Here is a 19,256-nt window from a genome sequence, read left to right as displayed (position 1 = left end):
CTTTCTCCAGCTCTCTCTCTTTCCCTCCATAACTTGTCTCCCTTCCCTCTTTGTGTTTCCTTCCTCTGTCTCCCCAGTCGATCCTCTTCTAATGTTCCTGCCTGTGTCTTGCTGTGTGTTTTATTTTGACAGTCTCTCGTTTTGTGTTCACTTTCCTTTGTTCATTGTCAGGTTATCTGTTATTTATGTGTCATTGTGGTAGGACTCGACTTAAGCGGTCAAAGAAGTGCAGGAGACTGATGCTGTCCAGTGTAGCAAGTGATTTATTCACCATTTTGTGGCCCAAACAATATTTACAAAGAAACAAATAAGAAACTCAACTCTATAATTAACTCAATTCAAATAAACATAACTGAACTTAAATCAACAGAAATTAAGGTCAAACTGCACACAGCTACACTGACCTGAACCTTTCTCTCCCAAAACACCTGAGTTCTTCTGCTTAAATAGTCCACTTAACCAAACAATTTCTCCTCTGGACTATTCCATTCAGTAGGTAGGTAAGATGAACATGATTATATTCAAACCTCTACTACTCCTCTTTACTGGCAACATAAACTCTGGTGTAATCAATACATATTACAACAATAAATCTATTTCTTCTCAAACCCTCTAAAATCAACTTTATTAAATTATATTATATATTATATATATAATATATATAATATATATATTATTATATAGAATGTTAACTAAGAATATAGACAAATGGTCTTCTCACCCACTTTGTCACAGTCATGTTCAGGTAATCGTGTTTAAGTGGTTCATATCCAGGGTTCATGTTGTCATGTCATGATATTCCAGTGTTTAGTCCAGTTAGTTTAGCCTTAGTTTCCTCTTGCCTTTTGCTTTGTATTGGTCACCACTTTTTGAATAAACAGCTTATCCTCACTTAAGTCAAGTTTCGTTTCCACGGGTTCATTAATTCCATAGAATTACTTCCATAGATGGTGACAGAGAGTACATAGCACTAAGAGATTTAAACCCCTTATATTAAAGTATTCTGTGAATGCAGCTTTTGTGGTATTTCATGTTTTTGAGTTGTAAACAGGAGACAGATAAGATATGATAACTCTTTATTGTCATTGCACAGTCATACATAGTACAATACTACAATGAAATGGGAAAACTGTCCCACATTGGCACTATGTACAACACAACACGACATGACATAACACAACACAGTAACTTAACTTAACAATAAAATGAATAATAAGTGTATGTGATCCTTTGCCATTACTGCTGCTAAACTGTCAAACAGTTCATATCAGAGTAGCTACCTCATGAGTGTTTCATATACAGGTCCTTCTCAAAAAATTAGCATATTGTGATAAAGTTCATTATTTTCTGCAATGTACTGATAAACATTAGACTTTCATATATTTTAGATTCATTACACACAACTGAAGTAGTTCAAGCCTTTCATTGTTTTAAGAAAACGCTGCACAACAAGAAGAGGTGACCGGACCCTGACGAAGATTGTGGAGAAGGACCGATTCCAGACCTTGGGGGACCTGCGGAAGCAGTGGACTGAGTCTGGAGTAGAAACATCCAGAGCCACCGTGCACAGGCGTGTGCCGGAAATGGGCTACAGGTGCCGCATTCCCCAGGTCAAGCCACTTTTGAACCAGAAACAGCGGCAGAAGCTTCTGACCTGGGCTACAGAGAAGCAGCACTGGACTGTTGCTCAGTGGTCCAAAGTACTTTTTTCGGATGAAAGCAACTTTTGTATGTCATTCGGAAATCAAGGTCCCAGAGTCTGGAGGAAGACTGGGGAGAGGGAAATGCCAAAATGCCTGAAGTTCATTGTCAAGTACTCACAGTCAGTGATGGTCTGGGGTGCCATGTCAGCTGCTGGTGTTGGTCCACTGTGTTTTATCAAGGGCAGGGTCAATGCAGCTATCAGGAGATTTTGGAGCATTTCATGCTTCCATCTGCTGAAAAGCTTTATGGAGATGAAGATTTCATTTTTCAGCACGACCTGGCACCGGCTCACAGTGCCAAAACCACTGGTAAATGGTTTACTGACCATGGTATTATTGTGCTCAATTGGCCTGCCAACTCTCCTGACCTGAACCCCATAGAGAATCTGTGGGATATTGTGAAGAGAAAGTTGAGAGATGCAAGACCCAACACTCTGGGTGAGCTTAAGGCCGCTATCGAAGCATCCTGGGCCTCCATAACACCTCAGCAGTGCCACAGGCTGATTGCCTCCCACGCCGCATTGAAGCAGTCATTTCTGCAAAAGGATTCCCGACCAAGTATTGAGTGCATAACTGAACATAATTATTTGAAGGTTGACTTTTTTTGTATTAAAAATACTTTTCTTTTATTGGTCGGATGTAATGTGCTAATTTTTTGAGATAGGAATTTTGAGTTTTCATGAGCTGTATGCCAAAATCATCAATATTAAAACAATGAAAGGCTTGAACTACTTCAGTTGTGTGAAATGAATCTACACAACAACAACAACCTTTATTTATAGAGCACATTAAAAGCCTAGGCATACCAAAGTGCTTTACAGAAAAACAATAAAATAATACAGTCTAACGTCTAATGTTTATCAGTACATTGCAGAAAATAATGAACTTTATCACAGTATGCTAATATTTTGAGAAGGACCTGTATGTAGTCTTACATTTTTTGTAATGTGTTTTAGTTCTAATTCTTTTTCATTTTGTGAAAAAAAATTTGCAAGAGTTGATTAAAACTGCTTTATAAATAAGATATTGGGATATTTCATCTTCTATACTTTAGCTCAGCAAACATATTAAATACGAGGATGTAATATCCAAAAATGTCTATTATGCCCAAATTTGACAAAATTTATGTAAAGCCCCATTGATTACGACAACGATTAGGCACTATCTGAACATTATTTGACCAGTAATTTTCTTTATTAAAACCTGTGTCTCAAATAGGTTAACTTTAATGCAAATACACACAAATAATATCAGAAATTGCAGAAAGTTCATATTTAATGTAAAGTGAATTTGAGTGAATTTGAGTGAGATTCAGGATCCATCTGATCTGCTGAGCTGTTGTCATAGAGGTTTCTCAATACCACAAAAAAATAATAATAATAATAAAAAAATAAAAAATCTAATTTAGTGGAAATATATACACTGCTCAAAAAATAAAGGGGACAACTAAACAACACAATATAACTCCAAGTCAATCACTTCTGTGAAATCAAACTGCCCACTTAGGAAGCAACACTGACAATCAACTTCACATGCTGTTGTGCAAATGGAATAGAAAAAAGGTGGAAATTATAGGCAAGTATCAAGACTTCCTCAATAAAGGAGTGGTTCTGCAGGTAGTGACCACAGACCACTCTCTGTACCGATGCTTTCTGCCTGATGTTTTGGTCACCTTTAAATGCTGGCGGTGATTTCACTCTAGTGGTAGCATGAGACGGAGTCTACAACCCACACAAGTGGCTCAGGTAGTGCAGCTCATCCAGGATGGCACATCAATGTGAGCTGTGGCAAGGTTTGCTGTGTCTGTCAGTGTAGTGTCCAGAGCATGGAGGCGCTAGCAGGAGACAGGCCAGTGCATCAGGAGATGTGGAGGAAGTCGTAGGAGGGCAACAATCCTGTGCTCTTCACAGATGAAAGCAGGTTCACACTGAGCACATGTGAGAGAAGTGACAGAGTCTGGAGACGCCGTGGAGAACGCTCTGCTGCGTGCGACATCCTCCAGCATGACCAGTTTGGCAGTGGGTCAGTAATGGTGTGGGGTGGCATTTCTTTGGGGGCCACACAGCCACCCAAAGAAATGCAAATGTTCTCCAGACCTGAATCCAACTGAGCACGTCTGGGACATCGTGTCTTGCCCCACCCACCAACACCACGTTGCACCACAGACTGTCCAGGAGTTGGCGGATGCTTTAGTCCAGGTCTGGGAGGAGATCCCTCAGGAGACCATCCACCACTTCATCAGGAGCATGGCCAGGCATTGTAGGGAGGTCATACAGGCACTTGGAGGCCACACACACTACTGAGCCTCATTCTGATGTAAGGGAGTAGATCTGGTTTTGGCATTGGTGGGGACGGATGATTCAACCACCGATCTGGTGGTAATGTCTGAAATATCTTACTTACTAACTACATCCACTTACTTGTTTGAAATGAAAAAGGAAATAACATGAAATGAAACTAACCGGAAGACTGATCAGACAGCTCTGAGTCCGAATCCGGCTGAACTTCTAGGTCTTCTCCATCCGAGTCACAAGGGTCGACTTCCGTCAGGATCATTTCCAAGGCCTGCTGAGTGGTGAGTCTTCTCTGCATTTTCTTTCCTTGGAGAGGAGGTCCGTACACCACAGAATTCTTCAGGGCAATGAAGGATTAGGCTAAGTGCAGTGAGATTGTATCATATATATACCCTTGATCACAATTGATCAGACATTATTCTGATACAGAGGAGGAGATAATGGAATTATAATTAGTATCTATGCATGCATTTGTGATTTTGTTTGACCTTCCCATTGCTCACAATTTGAATTTGTTCACACTGCAGATGAGGAGACTGCTTCTCCACCAAAAAAGAGAGCTTGTTTGGGGACTGAGACAGCGAAAGATGGCACAGTGTGGCGTGAAGAACATGTGGGGACCTGTCTCCCTTTCACCCCAATAGAAGCGTACGCTGCAGATGGAGAGCCAACGGCTAAGGCCAGGAGAAGTATCTCGAGTCGCCTTCAGAGCTTCCTGTGTTTCATCACTCTTGACATGCTTCATAGCATTCAAGAATGGACTATTCAACATGCACAGCAAACGGAGCATGTTCATTGGTTCATGGACCTGCATGATGCAAGAAAAATCAGGCCACTGTGCGATGTGTTCACTGCTACAGATACACATGTGGTAAATGCAGACTACAGATACCATGGCAGTGTCAGGATTGTGAGTGATTGCTGAAAATGTTGTAATGTACTCACTCACTTTTTATTATTATTTGTAAATATGTGTACAAATGGTTGGTTTTTTGTACTGTTTTCATCAATAAATCTCAGCAACACAGGACCTACACCCATGTGTGTTGATTTCTCCCTAAGATGGCAAACTGAAACACTCCACTCCCCCACCCCCTCAATCACACACCCCCACTCCCCTCCCTCCAGAATTCCTAGGTAACAACCTAATATACATATGAATGACTAGCCAATTTAGCTTCCACTTCCAGCATTTGACTGCTCTCCGGCTTTTAAAGGTAGAACGGTAGAAGCCTGGCAATCCCAGTTAGATGTGATCTAAGTAAAATCCAGGGGATGGCAGTAATGCAAAATCTATGGATGCAACCTGCCGTTAAAATGGAAGAAGAAGACGAAGAATGCTTGTGATTTGTTGAGATTGTATGACGGTGGAAGTTGTATCACCGAGGGCGGTTTCTTAAACTCGGCGCCCGAGTTTAAGAGGAGATTTTCGCGGAGCTGCCGGTGTTCCAGATCAACTGGCGTTTAGATCAACTGGCGTTGGTCGAACAGATGTGTGGCAGTCTTGCGTTTCAGGAGCTCCTACCGACAAACCAGCAAAAAAACGCCAAATGTGTCATCTGTGACACTTGTGAGGTTGTCTCAAACACACTCCGTCAGTCTTGATGCTGTTGAACAACAAAATGTTTAAAAATGTGGCGAGTTTACCTGGTGATATCCTCATGCGCGACGCGATCGCGAAAACAGCAAACAAGTAACACCACGCCGTTGTTGTTCACAGGACAGCAAGAGTAAACGATCGGGAGACCCTTGTCGTCGTTATCGTTCCACTCGCACGGTTTATTTCACCGAATTCAGCGTTTTTGCTCCACAACTAAAGCGAGCAGTTTGCTCTGTGCACCAACATGGAGTCGAGTCAACCAGCGCCACCTCTGGCCAAGTGCCACAGCCTACAGCCAGATCAACTGGTGACACACATCTGCAGCACGTTTGAATTCGTGTCATGCACATTTGTACCTTTCAATTGTGTGTTTGTGCGTCATGCAAATAAACCTTTGAAATGAATGAAATGATATCATGTATTTATTATCAGCCTACATTTGTACAAAATGCCAAATGACATACACATAGTCATAAGAATCACCATCCTGATATCAACACTTTTGCCCATAAGAATAATGTCGTGAACACATATATGACACACCAATATTTCACCAGTGTTGTAACTCACATGTCGCCAGCATAGTCTGCCTGTGTCTCCCCTCTGCAAACGCACATTTCAGAGTTGGATGTGATATACAGTCTGCATAAGTGTGGTCAATCCCATAACGATCCGTAAGGGGATGGCAGCTACGCTGAATGTACAGCAGTCACACAGTGATCAGTAATAAACAGTCCCCAAAACTTGCATATAATCCCCAATGTGGAGCCCATCTACTGACTACCACATAGCAGCTGGACCAGTCCCCAATGCAGGTCAGTCCACTGCTGCCACCTGTGGCCAAGTACCATAGCCTACCACTAGATTAACTTGTGACACACATTTGCACCTGCTGCTATGATCACATTGAGTAAAGGCTGAGTGGCTGCACTCACACGTGGTGCATCTAAATCTACCCACAAATATGTTGAAACATGCAATGCCAGCAATGTGGATTGTCAACACTACAAACAATCAGTAAGCAAAGACTACACGGGTCAATTCCCTCTGTCCATCATCCAGCCAGATATACGTATGACACACATCTGCAGCTGGTCCCATCACCACGTTTGAATATGTTACCTGCACAACACATTTGTAATTGTCAATGTTGTCTTTGCTGTCCCATAAACCATGCAACCACATGAAACACAATTGTGTATCCATTTAAATCCCATCATATACATGAAGTTGTAGACATCACAACTCCTTCTGTACATGTTATTACCCAACAACAATATGCATTCCACACATAGATCACATAGAAATATGTCATCAGTGTGCTCACAACACACCTTGTCAGAATAGGCTGCCTATGTCTCTACTGTGATTCTGTATATTTCAATTGTGCAACTGGAGTCACATGAGGCAACCGTGTGGTGTTTGCTAGGAACACTGGTAGCCAATATAGGTGATTAAGCAGCACAGCTGGAAGGAATTGGTGGTCATATGCAGTCTATATAAGCCCAGTGAGTACAACCAACATCTGTGGGTTTCGTGAGGTGGTAGCAGTCAGTGAATTTACAGCAGTTAGATAGTGATTAGAAGGCAACTATAGCCAGTGTGGTTGGGAAGAGCTTGTGAGAGAGTGGACTCCTGAAAGTGAGTGACTGAGGTGTGCTAGTTGGTTTGTGTGGTGTGTCTGTTAGTCTGTGTGTTTGTGGTACAGTGGAGTAGGTAGATAGGTGGACAGGTGTAGGTGAGGGAAATGGATCCCAGAATTGTGAGGGAGCTCCTGGAGTTCAAGCTCCATGATCGCTATCCTGAAGGATCAACCAGCAGGGAAAGATATACAATCAAAAGAAGAGCTGAGACCTTCAGGATAAATGGTGAGTACAATGGATAATGTCATGTAAACCATCAGAGTGTAGCATTGTGCGTCAATGTGAACATTCCCTCTTGTCTGTTTGTTCGTGTCTCGCCCCACATGCCCAATGGAGATGGAGACCTGTACTATGTAAGCAGGCGGAAGAAGAACAGAACGGAGAACCTGGCAAAAGTGGTCTGCACTGCCAAGGAGGCAAATGACATTTTTGAGGAATTTCATTCCAGCCACTTTGGTGGACACTGTGGATGGGAGAAGACCCACTGTGCCATCATGGCACGCTATTACTGGCCTGGCATGGAGGGTGACATTAAAAAATGGGTGAGCACATTCTGTCAGAATGAGCCTCAAACGCACTGTGGAAACCCAAGAACCCCCCCCCCCCCCCCTTTGTTTGTTTCTACATTTGTTTGTTTCTCTGTTGTTCGTATGTCTTGTGTTCGTACCCTGTTGCTCCTAACTAACCCATATAACCTACAGCTCCAAGGCACTTTGCTGATCATTAACATGTAATGTTACTTAATTTGGCAATAGGTTGCTCAGTGCCCACAATGCCAGTGTAAGCGGGCCAATATTAAGGAAAAGAAAGGATACATTCCAATCGAGGTACAGTAACACAGACAGCATATTTGTTACTGTCCAAATACATCAAATGTGACATGTTCTTCTTTACCCCCCTCACAGGTCACAGAGCCCTTTGAGCTCGTTGGAATGGATCTTGTGGGTAAACTGACCTTAACGGATGGTGGTAATCAGTACATTTGTGTGATGGTTGACTATTTCACCAAATGGGCAGAGGCCTACCCACTGAAAAACAAAACTGCAGATGAGGTCACCAGTTGTATTCTGGATTTCTTCTACAAATTTGGTGCACCTAAAAGACTGCTAACGGACCAGGGCTCAGAGTTCTGCAACAAGGTGGGGTATTAGTAGCTCAAGCACATATGTAATGTCAGCTTGGATGACCAATGTGTTCACCTTTTCAAGGTCAACTATGGCCTGTGTAAAACCCTGGGCATCCGAAGAAGCCTCTGCTCACCATACCATCCCCAAACCAATGGCTTGGTGGAGAGATTAAATGGCACAATCCAGAGGTACAATACTGTCATTTATATATTGTGCTGTAACTATGTCACAACGATGGCCATTTAGTATATTGTATTCATGCATTGACATTTCAGATCCCTCAATAAACTGGTGAGTGACGAGCCCAAGAACTGGGACAAATTCCTGCAGTCAACCATGTTTGGACTGAGGACAAAAAAGCAGCTGACAACACAATACAGCCCATATTACCTCATGTTCGGCAGAGAGGCAAGGTATCCATCGGAGATCCCAAAGGCATACAAGGTAAAATGGTGTGATGTACAAGAGAGAAGATGTCTCAATCCTAATCCAGTTACTCAGTCATTGTATTTTGGCAGGTTACAGAGGGCATGGTCACTAAACTCATTTCGAATGAAGACGTGTGTGAGGGCCTAAAATCCCAGGAGGTGGTTTACGCTGACGTAACCAAAAATGTCAAAACCACCCAAGACAAGATCCGCAGGGGGAAGGCAGAAAGGGGAGAGGAGGATGGCTTCCAGGTGGGAGACATGGTTTTGCGGAAAAATGTGAGGCAGGAACAGAGAAAAGGTGGCAAACTGGATGCTGATATGCTGGGACCCTTGAGGATTGTGAAGCTGGAAGGAAAAAGTGCTGACTTGGTGTCAGGGAAGGGCAAGCGGACTGTGAAGGTCAACGTTGACCAACTGACGCACTACTTCCAGCCTGAGGAGAGGGTCCCAGCAAAGCTGAAGAACCTGTCACCGCCACCCTGCCAGGGGCCATCAGCATCCCCACTGTCACCGCCACCCTGCCAGGGGCCATCAGCACCCCCACTGTCACCGCCACCCTGCCAGGGGCCATCAGCACCCCCACTGTCACCGCCACCCTGCCAGGGGCCATCAGCACCCCCACTGTCACCGCCACCCTGCCAGGGGCCATCAGCACCCCCACTATCACCGCCACCCTGCCAGGGGCCAGCACTGGTGCAGTCTCGCTGTGACCCCGAAAATGGTGAGTAAGCAGACAATGTACAAATGATATGTCTGACAAGTTCCTGACAATGTTGTCTTCACAGTAATAACCAGAATCTGGGCTGGTGAAAGGGGAAAGGTGCTGTGGTCCAGAATTGGGCCTTACAAGCTATTTGCGGAGAACATTGCAGATTTGGCCCCTGGGAAAGAGTTGGAAAGTGAGGTATGTAGATGTCTTCCACATGAGTGGTCACCTCATTGGACGGGAATGACAATGTACCGTGTGTGCCCCTAGATCATAAATGCATATTTGACACTGGTGGGGCGCCAACACGCTGTATTGATTATGGACTCCTATTTCGTGACATCAGTTTGGCAGGGGTCCATGAAAGGTGTCAGGAAGGTGAGTTGGCTTTGACATGTAACCATCCTCATTCACGACTATTCATGATGTAATGCCACGATCTTCACTTTGTAGCTGGATCTGCTGAATTATGACGTGGCAGCTGGGGCAGTCTGTGACAACAGACACTGGACACTCATTGTAAGACGCCACACAACCATCAGAATTTGACGTGAACCTACTAGGTTTAACATGATCTCCATTTGTTTTTCAAGATAATGTATCTGAAGGAAATGCGGGCTGTCTTTGTTGACCCATTTGGGGCAACACAAGCACAACTCGATAGGTGCAGGGATGTGACAAGGTACGCACGACAGGCTAATGTTAACCACAGCAGTCATATTTCTAACTTGTACATGTGGATCACATAAGGCTGCTGCACTGGATGACATTCAGTACCTGTTCCTTTTCTTGTTTTTTGTACCCATCTGTGTTTTCTTTTTTTTAACATTTGAAAGAGCTCTGGTTAGACGGAAATGTCCAGCCATCGGCAAATGGACATGCTCAACTGTTGCCCATCCAAAACAGCAGGACCTAACATCCTGTGGCGTCTTTGTATGCAAGGTCAGTACAATGCTCATGGTGTATTGTACCTAAATGGACAGATTCTGATGAGTAGACAATGTTCAGCTTGCAGAACAAATACTTTCGGGGACCAATATATCTTTCCCTGTTGACGAGGAGGGGGTTGCCAGGCTCAGACTGGAGCTAGCGCTCTCTCTGCTCCAAAACTCAGGTATACCCAGGAAACGGCATTTGGACCTCCATTTGTGACAGTTATGTGTGTATCCACATTGTGACATATGTATTTATAGATGACATTTCCCAGCTATGTCGTGCCTGTGGTGAGGCAAGCTCAGGTGCAGAAACCGATGACTGGGTAAGATAACAGAATCAATACCTAAGATGGACGCACCTTGACTGGGTTACTTCAACATCACTGGGTGACATGTCACTTTGATGCACCAACAGTGGAATTCTAGTTCAGGTGACCTGCATGCCTCTGCACTTCAAAGACACTAGAGCACCTACAGGACGCATGGGAACAGCAAGTGATGCACAGATGAGACTGTTGCACAGAAATATGCAGTATCTGTACACTGTGACATGTTTAGTTGCTTTACTCAAGAGCCTGACTCCAGCTGAATGACACTGACAATCTACTTTTCCTTGCAGATTGAATGCACCTTCTGTGGGAAGTGGTACCACACGGTGTGTGTGGACTCCCCCTGTGCAGAAGGCGACTACAAATGTTGTGGGTGCTAAATAAACAGAAACAAATGATCCCTGTTGTCTTTGCTTACTGATTGTTTGTAGTGTTGACAATCCACATTGCTGGCATTGCATGTTTCAACATATTTGTGGGTAGATTTGGATGCACCACGTGTGAGTGCAGCCACTCAGCCTTTACTCAATGTGATCATAGCAGCAGGTGCAGATGTGTGTCACAAGTTAATCTAGTGGTAGGCTATGGTACTTGGCCACAGGTGGCAGCAGTGGACTGACCTGCATTGGGGACTGGTCCAGCTGCTATGTGGTAGTCAGTAGATGGGCTCCACATTGGGGATTATATGCAAGTTTTGGGGACTGTTTATTGCTGATCACTGTGTGACTGCTGTACATTCAGCGTAGCTGCCATCCCCTTACGGATCGTTATGGGATTGACCACACTTATGCAGACTGTATATCACATCCAACTCTGAAATGTGCGTTTGCAGAGGGGAGACACAGGCAGACTATGCTGGCGACATGTGAGTTACAACACTGGTGAAATATTGGTGTGTCATATATGTGTTCACGACATTATTCTTATGGGCAAAAGTGTTGATATCAGGATGGTGATTCTTATGACTATGTGTATGTCATTTGGCATTTTGTACAAATGTAGGCTGATAATAAATACATGATATCATTTCATTCATTTCAAAGGTTTATTTGCATGACGCACAAACACACAATTGAAAGGTACAAATGTGCATGACACGAATTCAAACGTGCTGCAGATGTGTGTCACCAGTTGATCTGGCTGTAGGCTGTGGCACTTGGCCAGAGGTGGCGCTGGTTGACTCGACTCCATGTTGGTGCACAGAGCAAACTGCTCGCTTTAGTTGTGGAGCAAAAACGCTGAATTCGGTGAAATAAACCGTGCGAGTGGAACGATAACGACGACAAGGGTCTCCCGATCGTTTACTCTTGCTGTCCTGTGAACAACAACGGCGTGGTGTTACTTGTTTGCTGTTTTCGCGATCGCGTCGCGCATGAGGATATCACCAGGTAAACTCGCCACATTTTTAAACATTTTGTTGTTCAACAGCATCAAGACTGACGGAGTGTGTTTGAGACAACCTCACAAGTGTCACAGATGACACATTTGGCGTTTTTTTGCTGGTTTGTCGGTAGGAGCTCCTGAAACGCAAGACTGCCACACATCTGTTCGACCAACGCCAGTTGATCTAAACGCCAGTTGATCTGGAACACCGGCTTACATTGCTGTAAACTTGGGTGTGCAACGCAGTGTGTTCGCTGCATTGTCTGTTTAATAAGTACGAAACGTGGAGCAATTAAGGCACCGGGTGTTCATCTCAGGGGCAGCTGTACTCCGTTTTCTGCTGGATTAATGCACCGTATGTATATGAGTTCACCCTATATTTTCATATATTCATATGTTACAGTGAAAATATACTGTGGCTAATTGCGTAGTTTGACTATTGCCACTTGTTATATTTATGCAAACAAACGTTTTATCTCTGGGTGTCTGCTTGCCAGTCCACCTCATTCGGCAGCATGTGTTTATTGACGCCTGCCAGCTTTGGTTACATTTGCATGACTCTGTGGCCTCCATTACATCGGGGCCTTTTCTCTTTGAAGATCCGCTATCTAAGCTAACACCGATTCTCTGTTACTGTTTCCCGAGGCCCCATACTGTGATTTGGTGATTGCCGCGTATCTGAGGGCTGAAGCTGGATTTTTGGTCACCTACCGACTGAACACTGGTTCTAAAAGTTAAGTCTTTTTTTTAGCTGACGTCATCTTTGGCTCTGCCTGGGGTGGATGCACAGATTTTAACATGTCTTTTCTGGCAGCTACTTTTTGGATTCGTTTCTGTTTTATTTATTTTTATAGACATGCTGTTATATCTATTTTCCCCTATTCATTGCTAATCTTGTTTATTGTAACTTTAATTAAATTTGAATTGTATCTATAACATTTAGCTGTTACTGTTAATCCCCTGAAATTTGACACCAAGCTGCCACTAATACACTGAATTAGACTAATAGTGACTCTTATTGATTACTAATTTGATTTCTCTTCTGTTTCTCGATAGAAAAACAGAAGATGGAAGGTGGACCAGTAGCAGTGTGAGCTTCCTGTTTAAATGTTTTTAAGACATTTTTATTGACCCTGCATTATTGGTAAGTCCTATCCTAATCCACTCTTTCTCTTTTCTTTCTTTTGTTTTGTTGTTTTAAGCATATGTAATGCTGTTTTTAGGCCAGCATTTAGGCCAATAGTGGGTGTGCTGCAGTCATTCATTCTGTTCAAACCTGTGTGTCCTTCTCTTAATAATATTAAACCCTTAGATATCCTGGGGGTAAAATTTCCACAGGCAGCATCGCTATAAAATCATTAAGTTTCCTTGACTGTACTGCCGCACATGCATGGACTGTATGTGACCAGTTGCGCATGGACTGTATGTGCAACTGTATGTGTTTCGTTTCATTGACATTAATTATTCCATATAGAACAGAGGTGGATATCACATATCAGATGTTTGACCCTGGGATTAGCATTGCATCCAGTAGTGGTGTGGCACTATCCACTGTTGTGAATCTTTGTGACAAGTGAGCAGCCAAAAGTGGCTTGTACAAATCTGTATGTGTACAAATCTTGCCATGTGCTGCTGTATCCCTTACCACTCTGGTTCCTGCAAAGGTTGCTCTGCTTCACGAACAATCATCACCTACTCTACTACTTTTCAGTTTAACAAACACCAATATGAGTCATTACATCTGTTACAAAATAAAACGAATAATATAATAACTAATAACCTAAACCTGATGCCAACGCAGTGCTAGGAGTTGAATACAATTTGTATCTGTTGTGATTTTTGACCTGCAATAGTCATGAAAGCAATATGGTCAGAAAAATCATTACTCATTTTAATTTTCAAATTTCATATTTGAGCTACCTTATGTTTGTTATCAGCAGCTGCCTTCATGTTTGGATTGTTCCGGGTATGTCTTGGTATATTTTGTCAGTGAGCAACAGTCCACTGCTGCTTGGTTCTCTCTTTGGAATGCAGAATTTAAAGGTGTATGATAAATAGTTTTTTCATCAGGTCGGAGACATGGCTTCAGATACGATGACAGTGGCTGGTCTGGGTCGACCTTTTGATCTCGGAATGCTCTACAATGCATTAACAGATGAGCCAATATGTGGTAAGTTTTGTCTTTATTATAAACATAAATGGTTTGCTTTTAAAAATGTCATGCTTGGACATGTTCAAGGTGTCTTAAAGATCAAAATTAATGGTATTTGCTGATGAAACTAATATTTTTTCCTAATAATAATAATAATGGGGGCAGCACTGTTGTGCAGCACTGTACGGTGGTTAGCACTGTCACAGCAAGAAGGGCCTGAGTTCAATACCACCATGAGGCCGGGGTCTTTCAGTGTGGCGTTTGCATGTTCTCCCCGGGTACCTCAGCTTCCTATCCGTGTGGGGATAGGTTAATTGAACAATCTAAATTGCTCATAGGTGTGAATGCAGGGGTGAATGTGAGTGTTGGCCCTGGGACAGACCGGCGACCTGTACAGGGGTGTACCCCACCTCGCGCCCTAGAACAGCTGGGCTAGGCTCCAGCCCCCCCCCCCCCCCCGCGACCCTAAAAAGGATAAGCAGAGGCGAATGGATGAATAATAATGATAATAATAGTAATAATAATGATGATGTAAATCATGACTTAAGAATTTTAAAAACTGGATGGAAAGTAATAAATTATCACTAAATCTTAGCAAAACAAAATCAGGTGTCACTGATGTTTATTTATAGAAATGATGTTAGGTTAAGTGCCAAATTACAATATTTGTCTTAAGGCACTTATCTATTATAAGCTGAAGATGCTAAAATCAATGAAAGACTAGAGGCTTCTTACCTGCCTCCATAAAACACAGGAGGAAAGTATTATAAGCAGATGTCTTCCCCAAAGATCAAATGGGTTGCTTGCAAAACATGAAGCTGGCCTGAACTCAATGGGAAGTTCAAGTCAGCTTGGGAAAATACAAATTAGAATAAGCAATACTGCTCTTAAGCAGGGAGGAAATAAAACAATAGTCACACATAAAATACAGTTATGATCTTGTAACATAATGATGATAATAATGGCTCATAAAATCATGAGCTGCACATTATTTCCTGACTTTACCAAAACCTTTATAAAATAACTAACATTTTGCCATTTCTTTAGGTTTCACCTTGTGGGATGATCGCACTCTACAAGAGCACACAGTTGAGAGACCTCAAAGAAGCAGCACATTTGAAACTTCTGCTTGCGACTCCATTGAATCCAGATGTTCCTTGTTGGGTTTAGAACCTTCTTTGAAGGCCAGTTTTCTTAGTGGATGTGTAGAAGTTGGAGGATCTGGCAAATATCTGACCGATAAAAAGACATTCAAGAACCAAAGTAGAGTGACTATTCAGTACCAAGCTACCACCAGCCTCAGAAACTTATCAGCATCTATAATTGGCACCATAAATGAACCGCAGAGACAAATTATAGAAAGTATCTCAGCTACACATATAGTCACTGGTATCCTTTATGGGGCCAATGCCTTGTTTGCATTTGATAGTGAGAAGTTAGACAGTAGCCAAGTTAAGGACATCCAGGGAAGCATGGATGCTTTAATAAAGAATATCCATGTTGACGGGAAACTTAAAGTTGAGCTGACTAAAGAAGAAAAAGACCTGAGCAAGAAATTCTCCTGTAAATTCTTTGGAGACTTCATTCTGGACAGCAACCCTACAACATTTGAAGAAGCAATGAAGACCATTGCAGAACTGCCAAAGACCCTGAAGGAAAAGGGTGAAAATGCTGTTCCTATAAAAGTTTGGCTGACGCCACTGAAGACATTAGGGTATGGAGGTGCAGAGCTGGAGAAAGACATCAGCGTTGACTCACTAAGGAGGATTGAAGATACTCTGGAAGCTCTAAAGGAGATGAAAGAGAGATGCAATGACTCTCTGGATGAGGTGGTGGTGAAGCATTTCCCACAAATTAAAAAGTACCTACAAAACTTTCAGAAGTTGTGTAGTGATAAAATCTCTCACCTCCAACGAGCTCTGAAAAGAGTGCTTCCCTCCATTCGTGAAGGTAGAGCGGATGAGAGCTCACTGAACGACGTTTTTGATGACTTAGACAAGTCACCATACAATCTGGGAAATCTTAGCAAGTGCCTTGACTATAGAGAGAGAGAAATCAACATCATCAGGTCATTTTTAGGGAGGATGGAGGGAATAAAGATTGTTCAAAATAAGTCAGAATTAGATAGAGCAGTACTTGCCACAGGTGTAAATCATGCATTTTGCTTTATTTTCACCGGTTTGAAAGATGCTGACCTCAACCTTGATGCAATGGCCAATGAAGACCCATGGTATTATTTAAACAATACCTTGGATCATATGAAAGAAGTAGCAGCCATTTTCATGGATCTTTACAGAGCATACGAGAGCAGCACCCAGCTCTGTTTCCTTGTAGCAGCTATACAACACCAGAATCACAAAGGAGCCACCATTTATCATTACAAGGAGGGCAGAATGATTACTGATCATTTTTCAAAGCCCAAGATTCGGGATCCCAGAACTATAAAAAAGCGAAGTCATTTTCTTTGGAGTAAGTATTTACTTCTGAGATTGCTAGTTTTCAAAATCATCAAATATTTAAAGTCATTGTTGTAATTATCAACAAAAACCAAATAGTTTTTTTTTTAATATTAGAAGTTACTTGACTGAAGTGGATGATTATGTAAATGACTCCTAAAAGATTGTGTTTTTGCCTTTCATTCAGATTACTGTCATCTCACTCTGGACCCAGACACTGCAAATAACTACCTCACTCTATCTGAAGACAACAAGAAGGCAACATGTGGGAAGTGGCAAACCTATCCAGATCACCCAGAGAGATTTGATAAGCATACACAGGTTCTGTGCAAACAGCCGCTGACTGGTCGCCACTATTGGGAAGTAGAGTGGAGTGCTGGTTATATGCTGAGTGATGTTGGCATAGCTGTTGCATACAAAGAAATTGGAAGGAAAGGAAGAATGGATGATTTAGAGCTTGGATGTAACAAGATATCCTGGTATTTTGGTGTGGATAAAAGTGAATCCTTTGTTCCTTTGAGAGACGCACTTTACAAGATTGTGTCTAAAGTGGAATCCTTCATCCCTTTTGTAGACATATTTTATAAAAGGCTTGTAGCATACCATGATAATAAGGTGAGGAAGGTTTTTTCTCTTACTAGATTGGGCAGAGTTGGTGTGTATCTGGATTGGCCTGCAGGCACTTTGTCCTTCTACGATGCTTCCTCTAATAGTGACAAACTTGTTCATCTGTACACCTTTGAAACCAAATTCTCAGAGTCTGTTTACCCAGGGTTTTACATCTATTACCCATCCAATTATGTTGTCCTGTGTCCAGCTAGTCAGATGATGGAAAACATTTTGCATATACCTGTTTACTGACAAAGAAGTAAAGCGCTCTGTAACAAAGACCAACTTGTACAGGAAAGTCTCACCTTTGCTTTGTTGCTTCAGTGGTGAGGGAGAAGTGCTGATTGAGCATTGCTCGCACTTCCACCTCCAGCCATTGGCCAACTCTAGGGTGACCGAGCAATAAGGTGTGACGGACCGGTATGCAATGCAAAAACGAAGTATGATAATAAGTGCTTTGATACAGCTTCTTTGTCCATGCTTTGCTGTCTCCTCATTGCTTGCTACACACCAAGGAGTGTCTACGCTCCACAAAAACAGCAACATGCTTTCTGTATGACACACGGTGATGACCTAGATTTAATTGGTCTGATATTTTGTGCCATATTTGTAAATACTTGGTTGAGGAGAAATGTAATCTAAATTTTTGACTGCTTCTTGTCTTTGTTATCCTGACCTGGTTGAATAAAAGGCTTTGTAAATACAACTCTCAAAGAAAACCTGTCTGTGGATTTATTCATTCTATAACACCTACAGATTAGTATTGCTGTGTAATATCACGACATCCTAAGCACATCTATTGCATCAACAACCATTGCCCTTACTATTTGCCAGTATTTCTGCTATAGGTATCGTAAGTACCACTGCCATCCACACATGGGCCTAAGCCAGGGTTCAGCAACCTTGAACACACAAAGAGCCATTTGGACCTGGTTTCCACAGAAAAGAAAACACTGGGAGCTGCAAATACTTTTTTGACATCTAAAATGAAGATAATAAAAATATGTGTGTGTGTATATGTGTGTGTGTGTGTATATATATATATATATATATATATATATATATATATATATATATATATATATAAAAATAATTTTTGCCATTATGCTTTTCTAAACAACTATAGTATGTTGCTTATGAAATCCATGATTTGCTACAGAGAAAATTACATTTTATGTTATAAATACAATTTGAATTCTTTAAAAATTATATCGAAAAAGAGACTCCCAGTTGAAGGTCTCTAACGAATTAAAGAGCTAAACTTGAATTATCCTAGTGATGGTCCGCTTGAAGCTGACGCTCCGGTGCGTGTGTCACAAAAATCAACACAGTGCTTCAGAAGCACTGTGTCGAAGCTTGATTCGTTTGGCCAGAGTCACGTGATCAGTGACGTCCGAAGCTTCATTTAGAACCTAACTGCTTCGGTGTCTGATTCAATGGCTTATAAGGAAGTGAATCATTCGCGGGATTTGTGGTGTTTTGATGGTAACAGATAGCGAACCACTGATCATTCCACTGAGAGATTTGGAGCCAGCGAGGAATAGAGGAGTTTCTGTTGTGTGGGAGTATTTTGAGTTGATTTTGGTCAATCGGGTGGGTTTTCCAGCTTCGTGTTCTTGTTGTTTGCTTTTGTTTTGTGCGTGTTTATTTTATCTGACAACGGGAAAAACTTAAAATATCAAAAATCTGCTTTTCATAATATAAATATCATTAAATAACTTTAGACAAAACTTCTATTTCACACTTTACATTTAATGTTATAAAAATATATATTTTATGTTTTAAATAATCTTAAACTGTTAGTCTGCAAAATGTGCAGCAATTTAATTTATTTATTCTCTTTAGCTGATAGTTTGTGGGGCCCAATTAGACTGTATAACTGCATCAC

General features: G+C 42.1%; 1 protein-coding gene across 2 annotated transcripts; it reads left to right on the top strand.

Moving 5' to 3' along the window:
- Nucleotides 1–12,313: 12,313 nt before the first annotated feature.
- LOC113015172 (stonustoxin subunit beta-like) lies at nt 12,314–18,087 on the top strand. Of its 2 annotated transcripts, XM_026157111.1 has the most exons (6): nt 12,314–12,506; nt 12,797–12,884; nt 13,208–13,295; nt 14,222–14,321; nt 15,351–16,772; nt 16,947–18,087. In XM_026157111.1, the coding sequence occupies exons 4-6, from the start codon at nt 14,231–14,233 to the stop codon at nt 17,618–17,620; spliced, it is 2,187 nt and encodes a 728-aa protein (XP_026012896.1). In that variant the 5' UTR covers nt 12,314–12,506; nt 12,797–12,884; nt 13,208–13,295; nt 14,222–14,230; the 3' UTR covers nt 17,621–18,087. The 2 variants fall into 2 exon arrangements, with proteins under 2 accessions (XP_026012896.1, XP_026012894.1); XM_026157109.1 differs by having other exon boundaries at nt 12,797–13,295.
- Nucleotides 18,088–19,256: the final 1,169 nt, after the last annotated feature.

This window comes from Astatotilapia calliptera, chromosome 22 (genome assembly GCF_900246225.1).
Source record: "Astatotilapia calliptera chromosome 22, fAstCal1.2, whole genome shotgun sequence".
NCBI classification, from domain to species: domain Eukaryota; kingdom Metazoa; phylum Chordata; class Actinopteri; order Cichliformes; family Cichlidae; genus Astatotilapia; species Astatotilapia calliptera.
This window is presented reverse-complemented; position numbering and strand designations above follow the sequence as displayed.